At 55.1% G+C, this 11,431-nt stretch overlaps 1 protein-coding gene across 2 annotated transcripts; it reads right to left on the bottom strand.

Moving 5' to 3' along the window:
- Positions 1-2,423: 2,423 nt before the first annotated feature.
- AP2S1 (adaptor related protein complex 2 subunit sigma 1) lies at positions 2,424-9,123 on the bottom strand. Of its 2 annotated transcripts, none has more exons than XM_056137087.1 (5): positions 8,901-9,123; positions 6,607-6,756; positions 4,323-4,479; positions 2,969-3,028; positions 2,424-2,761 (listed from the first exon to the last, which is right to left on the bottom strand). In XM_056137087.1, the coding sequence occupies exons 2-5, from the start codon at positions 6,651-6,653 to the stop codon at positions 2,660-2,662; spliced, it is 366 nt and encodes a 121-aa protein (XP_055993062.1). In that variant the 5' UTR covers positions 6,654-6,756; positions 8,901-9,123; the 3' UTR covers positions 2,424-2,659. The 2 variants fall into 2 exon arrangements, with proteins under 2 accessions (XP_055993062.1, XP_055993061.1); XM_056137086.1 differs by having other exon boundaries at positions 4,323-4,436; positions 8,901-9,108.
- Between the last annotated feature and the right edge of the window lie 2,308 nt (positions 9,124-11,431).

Below are 11,431 nucleotides of genomic sequence, written 5' to 3'. Positions count from 1 at the left end.
GGCCAACTTGCTGGGTTTAATCCCTGGCACCCCATATGGTCCCCTGAGCACTGACAAGAGTGATCCCAGAGCACAGAGCCAGGAGTAAACCTTGAGCATTGCTGGGTGTGGCCCCCAAATTCCAAAACCATGTTATAGGAGAGGTGGGGGCTCAGGTAGTGTTTGGGGTAGTGCCTAACACGGCTGACTGGGCCTAGCTTCAGAAGCACAAAGTCCCCTCAGGAGCTGGAGCGATAGTACAGTGGGGTGGGCATTTGCCTGGCACGTGGCCAATCTGGGTTCAATCCCCAACATCCCATAGGGTCCCCTGAGCACCGCCAGGAGTGATTCCTAAGTGCAGAGACAGGAGTAACCCCTGAGCATCACCAGGTGTGACCCAAAACAAACAAAACCCATAAAGTCCCCTGAGCATCTCCAGTGTGTTGGGCGGGGGGGCGGGGGGGGGCGGGCTGAACCATAGGCCTGAGCAGTTCATTCCTTGGCAATGAACTGACCAAGAATCTCCAGTGGGTCCCCTAGGTCTCCTGAGCAACAAATGGGAACTCCCCACCCCACAATAAGAGAGAATGTCATGGGGTAGGAGAGATAGTACAGTGGGTAGGGCACATGCCGTGTCTCTGGCTGAGTCTGATCCCTGTCACTGTATATAGTGCCCCGAGGCCCTCCAGGAATGAGCCCCAGGTGCAGAGCCAAAAGGGATCCCTGAGCCATGGCCAGAGTGAGGGCCAAAAAAAAAAAAAAATCACAAAAGTAAAAAAATTGAATGAAGGATTGGAAAGATAATACAGCAGGGAGGGCATTTGGCTTGCATGCAGATGACCTGGGTTTGACCATAGGGTCCCCCAAGCACTGCCAGGAGTAATTCCTGAGTGCAGAACCAGGAGTAAACCAAAAATGACAACAAGCAAAATAAATAAATCAATAAATAAAAGAAGAGACATCTTCCACATTATAGCTTTGCTCATATACATTGTTGCTTTTCTTGTGATTCTGTCTAGCTACCTTGTATCAAACAGATGTTGCTTTGCTTCAAGTATATTTCCATTTAAAGACACTTTAGATAATATACATTGTTATTTTTCACATATACAGTGTTGCTTTTTTTCATGTATGTTTCTATTTAAAGATTCTTCATATGAGGCTGGAGAGACAGTATAGCCAGGAAGGTGCTTGGTTTACAGGCAACCAATCTGGTTCAATTACTGGCATCCCACAGGGTCCCCTGAGCACTGCCAGGAATAATTCTGAGTGCAGAGCCCAGGAGTCAGCCCTCAGCAACCCGGGGTGTGGTCCAAAAACTGAAAAAAAGTCTTATGAATCATATTGTTTCTTATTGCTGTATTTCACAGTTCTATTTAAAGGCTTCTATTTAAAGACTTATTTGAGGTATTGCTATTTTGCTCACATATACATTGTTTCTTTGTTTCATGTGTATTTCTATTTAAAAGCACTTTATAGGGTCAGGGATAATACAGTGGTTAACTGTGGTTCCATCCCAGCACTCCATATGGGCCCCCTGAGCCCTGCCAGAAGTAATGAGTACAGAGCTTGGAGTAAGCCCTGAGCACTGTGGGGTGTAGCCCCAAAGCAAAACAAAAACAAAACCAACTCTCACTATTCAAGTGCTCAGACTGCAGCTAGGCCACTGCCTCCCTTTTGAGGAGGGTGACAAGCTTGAGGAGGGTGACAAGCTTGTTGTTTCATGATGAGACTATTCACAGAGAGCAGAGATGGAGACTCTCCAACGAAGATCACTGAGTGGCCTCCCATCATCTACCCACCCACCCATCCCCCCTCCCACCCCCCCATCATCCATCCACGCACCCACCTACCCTTCCATCCCCCCATCATCCATCCACCCACCCATCCATCCACCAAATACCACTATTCCATTCCCCTGTCTAATGAACATAACAGTCACCTGTCTGGCCACCTGACTTCCCACCCATCTCTCTCCATCCTCTCTTCCTGCTTCCTTCCAGGCCTCGTCTTTCTGTGCTCTCCTGTTAAGGTACTCAGGCAAATCCCCACACTCCCAAGAAAGGCAGGGTATCTCACCACTAGTGTGATGTGAGGTGTTGCCAGGTCCCTTTGGCTCATGGGGGCTGGGTTGTTTTCTTAGCTATGACATGGGGGCAGGCACTGTCTGAGGCGCTGCTGCAGGGATAGTCCCTCCCAACAAGGGGATGACTCCATGGGGACCCGAGGCCACTGGGCACTGACAGATAATGGCTTCAGGCATGAGTGCTCTGGGTGCCTCTGAGCGGCCCCGAACTGGGAGTGTGGGGGCTATGGGGGGGACTGATGGAGGGGAGCTGTGTAGTCAGGTTAGGAAGGAGGGGAGTTGGGGGATTGTCTGTGGATGGGGGGCGCGACAAGGGCTGCAGGGTCCTTGGGGGACACAGGCAAGGGTGCAGAGATGCGACCAGGCAGGACCACGGGTTTATTGGGGGCTCCACGCAGCACATCACGGCATCACACCACAACGGCACAGCGACTCGGCACAGACAGGGCAGCCTCGGCCCACTCGGGGCGGGGGGACCCCGACTGCTCCCATGTGACCCAGGCCCAGCTGGGATCCCTCCTCCGGGGCAGCTGAGGGAGGGGGAAGCAGGCAGGCGAGTCTGGGCAGGGGCGGAGGTGGGGGGGCCCCGGCGGGTCACTCCAGCGACTGCAGCATCAGCAGCTGCTTCAGCACCTTAGTCTGGCTCGTCTCGCGGATCTCGCCCGCCAGGAACATCTCGTCCACGACCGTGTAGACCTGGGGGTGGGAAGACCGAGGGGTGCGCGTGCCTGACCGTATGCCCGGGCCTGCACCATCCCCGGCACTGAGCCACCTGTCGGCCGGGCATGATCCCTGGGCCCCCTATTCGGAAGACCCCCATCACCTCCAAAGACATAAAAGTGGCAAACCCAGGTGGGAGGTGACCAGCACCCTACCCAGCCACCCCTCTCCCCAGATGCCCACCTTGTAGAAGTTGAAGACCAGGTCCAGTTCACAGACGTTGTGGAAATACTCATTGAGGACCTGTGGGAGGAAGGGGTAGGAGGCATGAAGAGGGGAGGGAGAGAGGGAGAGGGTAAGGGAGAAGGGGGGGGAGAGAGAGAGAGGGAGAGAGAGAGAGGAGAGCAATGGGCAAGGGAGGCTGGAACTCAGCGTGCGCGAGAGAGAGTGAACAAGAACGAAAGTTACCCTGAAGGAGAGCCAGGCAGAGGCCTCAGGGAGAGAGGATGTGAGAACCCCGAGTTTGACCTGCACCAGGGGCCCCCAAGTATCACCAAGGAGTGACACCCCCCAAAAGGATACTGCCATTGTCCTCCCGTTGTTCATTGATTTGCTCGAGCGGGCCCAGTAACGTTTCCATTTTGAGACTTGTTGTTACTGTGTTTGGCATGTTGAATACATCATGGGTAGCTTGCCAAGCTTTGCTGTGCGGGTGAGATACTCTCGGTAGCTTGCCGGGTTCTCCGAGAGGGGCGGAGGAATTGAACTCAGCTCAGCCGGGCTGGCTGCCTGCAAGGCAAGTGCCCCACCGCTGTGCTTTTGCAAAAGATACAAAAAGATACTAAAAGAAAAAAAAAGGGCCAAAACAGGGCTCTCTGGAGAGATAGTACAGGGGTTAAGACTTTGCCTTGAGGATCCAGAGAGGTAGTGTATAGAGAGGAAAGCACTTGCCTTGCACACGGCAGACCCGGGTTCGATCCCTGTAGGGTCCCCTGAGCCCGTTTGAAGTGATCACTGAGTGCAGAGCCAGGAGTAAGCCCTGAGCACTGCTGGATGTGACCCCAACAGATAAAACAAGGGGCCAGAGTGATAGTACAGCAGGGAGGGTATTTGCTTTGTGTGCAGTTGAGTTGGGTTCAATCTTTGGCATCCCATACAACCCGGGTTTGATCCCTGACACCCCATATGGTTCCCGAGTCCCACCAGGAGTAATTCCTGAATGCAGAGCCAGGAGAAATCCCTGAACACTGCGAGGTGTGGCCCCCCAAACAAAAATCAAAAAGAGACTTGCCTTGCAGGAAGCAGATCCCGGTCCCCCCGCCCCTCCAGGGGCTCCTACTGAGCCTGCAGTAGCCCCTGAGCATAGGCAGGTGTGACCGAAATTAACCCAGGTCCCCATCCCAGACAGTGAAAAAGAGACTGAGGCACAGGGAGAGAGGCTGGGGCAGGGGGCGAGAGCACTGCAGGCAGGAAGGGGCACTGTGTGCAGGCGGGAGGAGCAGAGGTGCAGGCAGGGAGCACTGTGCATACCGGGGGAGAAGCAGGAGTGCAGGCGGGGAGCACCCCCCACACAGGCGGGGAGCACCAACACACATACCTCCACGAAGTTGTGGATGGCCTCCAGGTAGGCCAGATTGTTGTCATTGACGTCCACACAGATGCAGAAGTAGAGGCCAGCGTAGCGGCGGTAAATGATCTTGAAGTTTCTGAACTGTGGGCCGGAGAGACTGTCAGAGGCAGGAAAGGACCAGGACCTGCCGAGCCAGGCAGCGCGGGGCCTGAGGACAGAGGCCTGCTGTCCTCCTGGGCTCCCAGAGGCCTGGCCCTGCGTGTGGGATCTGATAGGAAGGGAGGCTGTTGGGGCCCAGGACCCTGCTCTCGTGAGATACCAGTCCAGGGGAGTTGTCCAGGGACACTGGCTCCACTCCACCTAGCCTAAGCATCTGGGAGGGCTTTCTGGAGGAGGGGGCATCTGAACTGAGTTCTGGACACTCAGACAGGAGCTTGGGAGCAGGAAGACCCTGAGCAGGGTGATCAGAGCCTGGGGTGGTGCAGGTAGCAGGTGCAAAGACAGGCTGACTGACTGCCAAGGCACAGGGTCTCCCACTAACATCTGAATGAGAAGCCAGAGTGATAGGACAGTAGGGAGGGTGTTGGCCTTGCATTCAGTCAACCTGTGTTCAGTCCCCGGCATCTCAAAGGGTCCCCTGAGCACCACCAGGTGTGATTCATGGTGCAGAGCCGGGAGTAAGTCCTTAGCAACACCAGGTTTTGGCCGCAAAACAAAATAAATAAATAAAAATAAAATTTAGAAAACTTAAATTAAAAAAATTGAAACAAAATCTGAACCACAATCACTGTTGCTTGTTGCCACCTGGTGGCCACCACAGGAGCCAACATGCATCTTTAAATCCACCACGGGTGGATGGTGGGAGTGCTCTTGAACACGCTTGGGGGCTAGATATCACGCATAGAAAGTGGGAATCAGTCATGCCGGAGACCCCAGGGCCAGCTCTGTGGTACTCAGGGACTTTTCGCTTTTTTTTGTTTGGAGGGTTTTGGGGTCCTACCCAATGTGGGAGACTCTAAAGTTTCAAGGGATGGAAATTGGGTGTCCCACGTGTAAAGTCTGGCTAACTCCAGTTTGATCCCCGGCACCACAGAAGGTCCCCTGACACAGAGTCAGTAGCATGTCCTCCCCCAGCTCTGGTGATCACCGTAACCTGGCAGGCAGCCCCAGCGGGAGCACTTCAGTCAGCCGGGCGCAACCCCCCCATCAAGCAGCCCCAGGGGCAGGGAAGGCAAATACCCTAGGCTTAAAGGTGGGACCTGCTCCAAGGAAAGTGGGGGGGCTCCCAGGGCCTCTGCCTGCAAGCCTGAGGCTGGTGAGGCTGAGCTGGGATGAGTCAGCTCTGGGGTACCGCCACCCCATGTGACCCCGGCAGGGAATCAAGACAGGATAAAGAACAGACAGGACATCTGAGAGGGGTGCAGGGAGCCGGGCGTGACTGCTGTGACATCGAGGGGAGGAGACAGTGAAGGTTCACATCGGGGCTGGAGCTGGACCCCAGGGCCCCACGGTCTCAGGGGGCCTGAGACAAGGTTCAAAGGACAAAAATGTGGACCAGGCATGTGGAGACCCTGGGTTCCATCCCTGCATCGAGCCAAGACTTTCCCCTAACTCAGGGCTGCCATATGTGACCACAAATCCAGAAAGTAATTGTGTGCGTGTGAGTGTGAACCTGGACAGGTACCACCATCCCACATTTCACCATGGGAGACCCCCAAGCTCGCAGGCACCACTATGGGAGGCCAATACCCCCTCAAAAAAATAAAAATAAAAACCACATAGAAATGCTGTGTGCATGAGTTTTCTGTGTGCAGGATGGGAGGGTGATGGCAGTTGGGACCTGGACAGGTGACCCGGCGCAGGGGTGCGGGGCATAGTGGTTCAGCAGACGTGGTGTGGGGCACACAGGGATGGGGGTGACGATGGAAGTGGCAAGGGGCATCCCTTGGTGAGCACCAGGAGCAGGGATGGGGGTGGCACGGGTGCAGGGGTGTACTGGCAGTGGGGGTGGAGGTGGTGTGGGGCACAGGGGTGCACGGGAGTGGGGATGGGGTTAACACAGGGCACAGGGGTGCACCAGGGGCAGGGATGGGGGCAGCACGGGGCTCAGAGGTGCACCAAAAATAGGGGTGGAGGTGGTGTGAGGCACAGGGGTTCACCTGGGGTGGGGACTGGACGGCGCAGGGTGCAGGGGTGCACCGGAAGTAGCGGTGGAGGTGGTGTGGGGACACAGGGGTAATCCTGGGATGGAGACTGGTGGGTACGGATGCAGGGGTGCGCCGGAAGCCGAGCCGGGGGTGGCGGGGCTCACCTCCACAAAGTTGGTGTGTTTGGCGTCCCGGACAGTGACCACCGCATGCACCTCCTCGATGAGCTTCTGCTTCTCGTCGTCGTCGAACTGCATGTACCACTTGGCCAGGCGTGTCTTGCCCGCCCGGTTCTGGATGAGGATGAAGCGGATCTGGGAGGGTGCAGCAAGGGGTGGAAGGCATGATGGGGACAGGCCACATGGGTGGGGCGGCCTCACCCCCCAGCCCCACCCAGCCTAGCCTTTCTAGCATGGTCCTGATGGCCAGGGGAGTCCCTAAAACTCCAGGGGAGCACAGGCCACAGGTGGCCGAAGCCCGTGCCCCAGCCACTGGACGAATGGCCTCAAGCAGGAGAACCTCCCCCCAAGCGTCTGTTTCCCGATCTAGCAAAACCAGGTTCCTTAGAAGGCCCAGGACCCTCACCCTGGCACGTGGCCTCAGGCTCAGCTCTCCCAGGCCATAGTACAGCAGGGAGGACGTTTGCCTTGTACACAGCTGACCCAGGTACCATCCTTGGCATCCCATATGTTCTCCCGAGCACCACCAGGAGTAATTTCGGAGTGCAGAGACAGGAGTAAGCCCTGAGCATCCCTGGGTGTGACTCAAAAAGCAAACCAAACAAACAAAAATCCCTAAGTTCTCCCAGCTTTGCACCACACTTGATGCAGAGTTCTGAAGGCTGACTCACTTCACAAACCTTGTTCCGTAGCTCATCCTTTGCAGGACTTTAAAAAAATAAGTGCCTTGGGGTAGAAGAGAAAGGGCTCAGGGCTTCCTCCTGGCTCTGTGTTCAGGGATCATTCCTGGAGATGCTGGGGGAGGGGGGGCTATGGGATGCTGAAGATCAAGTCTGGGTCGACAGCAAGTCTGGAAAGCATGCCTTGGGTACAGTTCTGGTTGAAGGCTCTGAGGAAAGGCGCCCTCAGGAACAGAGCTGGGAACTGCTCCAGAATGCCCCACTGTCCTCCTGGGGGAAAGTCCCATCCTTCCCTGAGCCTCAGGCACTTTCCCAGCCTCATTCTCCACATACTCGGGCCTCCCCTCCCCCAGCAAGAAACAGGAAGTTACACTTGACTTCCAAGAACCCCTGAGCCAGGGAAAATGCTGAGCCAGGGGAAAAGTTCTTCCTAGCAGACCCAGGCATGCTGGCCAGGAAGGAAAGGGCATGGATTGGGGCAGGATGGGTGACTGCCTGGCTGCAGCAGACAAACGCACACAGAAGACAATCACAAGCACGACTGCAGAGATAGCATAAAGGGGGGCTCTGTATCCTGCCCCCCTCCATGGCTTTTGCTCCCCTCTTCCTGCCTCTCTCCCAGTCACTGACTCTCCACTTCAGGGTCTCTGTCCTGAGAAGCCTCATTCCTCCCACAGCCTCGGGATCCAAGGCCCCCTGCCCTGGGATGGGTTCCTTTCCACCCTCTGCTTGCTGTTTCCAGCCGTCTCTCTGGGCTCAGAGGAGCGTCTGAGCCCCGAGATTTTATGGTGCTGGGGATGGAGCCCTGAACCCCCTGCCTGGCCCTCGATCAATTGAGGCGCTCCCTTCTCTGACTTCAGGCTTGCCTCCCCACCCCTCGTTCCTGTCTCAAAGGTCACATCTGGCTTCCAAAGACCAAACTTGAGGAGACTTCCCCGTGTCGTGATAAACTGCCCCGTTCACCCCTTCTCCCGGATCCTTGATCAAAGAATCCTTTCTCCAACACCGAGGGGGGAACGAGGGTACGCATGCCAAGGCAACGTCCTGATCTTCGAAACTGCCCCCTTAGCTCCTTTCATGTCTGCGCCTCAATCTCTACCTACAGCCTTCCCGACCCTGGTCCTGGGCCCTGCAACTGCTACTTCCGGTCTCCAGTGCCCACCTGGCTCCTCCTCCGTGGATTCGAGATCTAGCCACTCTCCCGCCCATCCCTGCTTTTAGCCTGCTTCGCGCCAACCCGGGGTCTGCCATCCTCCAAGGTTCGGGCCACACACTTCTGGGGGTGTCCCCTCTTCTCCGTTTCCTCCGGTTCACCCCCGGGACCCTGCCTCTCACGTCTCCCGGCCGCCCGGCCTTGCCCCCCGCATCGGCATCTGGTCTCCAATGTGCCCCTCGCCTCGAGGCCCCCTCGGGGCACCCCTGCGTCCCAGAATCACCGCGCAGTTCCCGGCCTTTCAATGGGCTCCGAGCCCGAGAGCCCACGCCCGGCCACACCAACGCACAGCGGCAGGGGGGCTTGTCCAGCAGCCCGCAGAGTTTCGGGTCGCCGCACGTGGACCCACCCTCTGCCCGTCCCCGGCGTGGGCGCGCCCCCGTTACCATGGCGACCCCTGTCCGGACCCCAGCGGCCCAGGTCCCACGGCTTCTGGGCGGCTCCGGCTCAGGCTGCAGTTGGGGGACCCGGGGCTAGAGCGGACTTCCGACAACGGAACCCGCCGGCCTCTGGCGCACAGCCCTCTGGGAATTGTAGTCTCAAGGATGGGCGCGCTCGTTGGGCTGGCGCCTCGGGGAAGCTGCCCGACCCCACTTCCCAACATGAAGCGCGACAGTCTCTGCCCACCTAGTGCATGCTGGGGGTTGTGGCGGACGCTCTGCTCAGGTCAGGGGCGGCCGCCGGCCTGGAGTGCGTTGCATTCTGGGAATCGTAGTTCCCATCTCGTCTCCCGGACGATGGCACGCTCCGAACTCTACTCTTTTTTATTTCTACTTCTTTTTAGCTTTTGGACCACGCCCGCTAGTGCGAACTGTAATATTAAATAACGGACATGGTCCAGGGCGATAGTACAGTGGGTAAGGCTTTGCATCCCGTATGGTCCCCCGAGCAACGCCGGGAATGATTCCTGAGAGCAAAGCCAGGTATCTCCCTGAGCATCTCCGGGTGTGGCCCCAAAACAAAAAACTAACTAAATAATTAACAACTGAGAAATTGAGATTGGCATTTTTCTGCTCACCCTACACTCTCTGTTCTCCTCACCTCCATTTTTTTTTTCTTTTTGGTTTTTGGACCACTCCCAACTATGCTCAGGGCTTACTCCTGGGGCTCGATGTTCAGGGATTGCTCCTGGCTCTGTACTCAGGAATTACTCCTGGCGGGTCGGAGAGATATTACAGCGGGTCCGGTGCTTGCTTGGGTTCAGCTGACCTGGTTCGATCCCCAACACCTTTTAGGATGCCCCCAAAACTTCCAGGAGTGATTCCTGAGCAGAGAGCTGGTAGTAAGCCCTGAGCATTGCCTGGTGTGGCCAAAAAAATTAACCAGTAGCAAATACTTAGCAAAGAACAAAAGCATGTTAATCATGCCGTACTACTGCGGGTCAGGAATGTGGGAGCAACGTAGCTTGGTTGTGGCTTGGAGTCTCTCAGGAGTAAGCTGTCAGCCAGCTGTCAGCTTTGGTGCAATCACTTATTTTTTAAAGGGGCCACAGCCTGGCACTATCAAAATCAAGATCTTGCAGGTATTTGACATGTACTCCAATATTTGAGCCCCCTAGCGGGGCAGGAATAATAGTACAGTCGATAAGGCACTTGCCTTGCGTGCTGGGTTTGGGTCCCCAGCATTCCAGATGGTCGCTGAGCACCACCAGGGAGTGATTCCTGAGCGCAAAGGCAGGAGTAACCCCTGAGAGAATCCTGCAGAGATTCTCCCCTTTGCAATGTCATTGCAAAACATGCTTGTCATGAGAAACAAACGGAAAGAAAATAGGGCAGGAGTGATAGTACAGTGGGGAAGGTTGTTTGCCTTGCATGTAGCCAACCTATGGTTGGTCCCCGGCATCCCCATATGGTTCCTGAGCACAGCTTAGAGTAATTCCTGAGTGCAGAGTAACCCCTGAGCATCGCCAGGTGTGGGCCAAAACCAAACAACCGCCACTGCCACCTCCCCCAAAAAAGAATGGTAAGAGACAGAAATTGGTCAGAAGTAAGTACTTGGGGGCTGGAGTGATAGCACAGTGGTAGGGCACTTGCCTTGCATGCAGCCGACCCAGGTTCGATTCCCAGCATCCCATATGATCCCCCTGAGCACCGCCAGGAGTAATTCCTGAGTGCAGAGCTAGGAGTAACCCCTGTGCATCACTGGGTGTGACCCAAAAAGCCAAAAAAAAAAAATAATAAGCACTTAATGCAATACTCAGCAATTAAAAGGAATGAAAGATATGTAGGGACCAGAGAGATAGTATAGGAGGCAATGTGCTTGCCTTACATACTGCAGACCCTACGTTTGATCCCTGGTACCACATATGACTCTGAAGCACTCCCAGGGTCACTCTTGAACACAAAACTAGAAGGATCCTTTGAGTATCACCAGATGTGACCCAACATCCTACCCCCTGAAAAAAGAAGTATCAGGGGCTAGAGCGATAGAACTGTGGGTAGGGCATTTGCCTTGAACGTGGCCAACCCAGGTTTGATCCCCAGCATCTCATCAGGTTCCCTGAGCAGCACCAGGAGGAATTCCTGAGCGCAGAGCCAGAAGCAATGCCTGAGCAGTGCTGGGATGGCTCAAAAACAAAAATGAATAGAAAAAGAAGTATCTATGCATTGGCATGGAATATCCCTAAAATATCAAAAGCAGTTCCATAGTGATACCTACCTTATGTCTGTCATGTGATTTTTCCTCCCTTATCTATATTTTTGTGGGGGGGTTGTTTGTTTTGTTTTATGGATTCATTCTCCAGTGCTCAGGGATCACTCCTAGTAGAACTCAGGTATAAAACACAGGTTGGCCTTGTGCAAGGCAAGCACCCTACCCAATGTACTAATCCCTGCAGTCCCTTTTTCTTTATCTCCGCTAAAATTTTGTTTGTTTTTTGTTTTTTGTTTCTATCCCGTTAAGCTCAGGTTTTACTTCT

The sequence above is a fragment of the Sorex fumeus genome, unplaced genomic scaffold, assembly GCF_029834395.1.
Source record: "Sorex fumeus unplaced genomic scaffold, SorFum_2.1 ptg000122l, whole genome shotgun sequence".
Taxonomy (NCBI): domain Eukaryota; kingdom Metazoa; phylum Chordata; class Mammalia; order Eulipotyphla; family Soricidae; genus Sorex; species Sorex fumeus.
Note: the sequence above shows the minus strand (reverse complement) of the source record. Positions and strands in the feature narration are given on the sequence as shown.

Bases quoted from the DNA above. Each gene is read 5' to 3' on its own strand.
- AP2S1 (XM_056137086.1), bottom strand. The intron at 3,029-4,322 runs GTATGTGTGTTG...TTCCTCCCACAG, and splicing joins CCATCCACAACTTCGTGGAG to GTCCTCAATGAGTATTTCCA. The intron at 2,762-2,968 runs GTGGGCATCTGG...TCCCACCCCCAG, and splicing joins TGGTCTTCAACTTCTACAAG to GTCTACACGGTCGTGGACGA.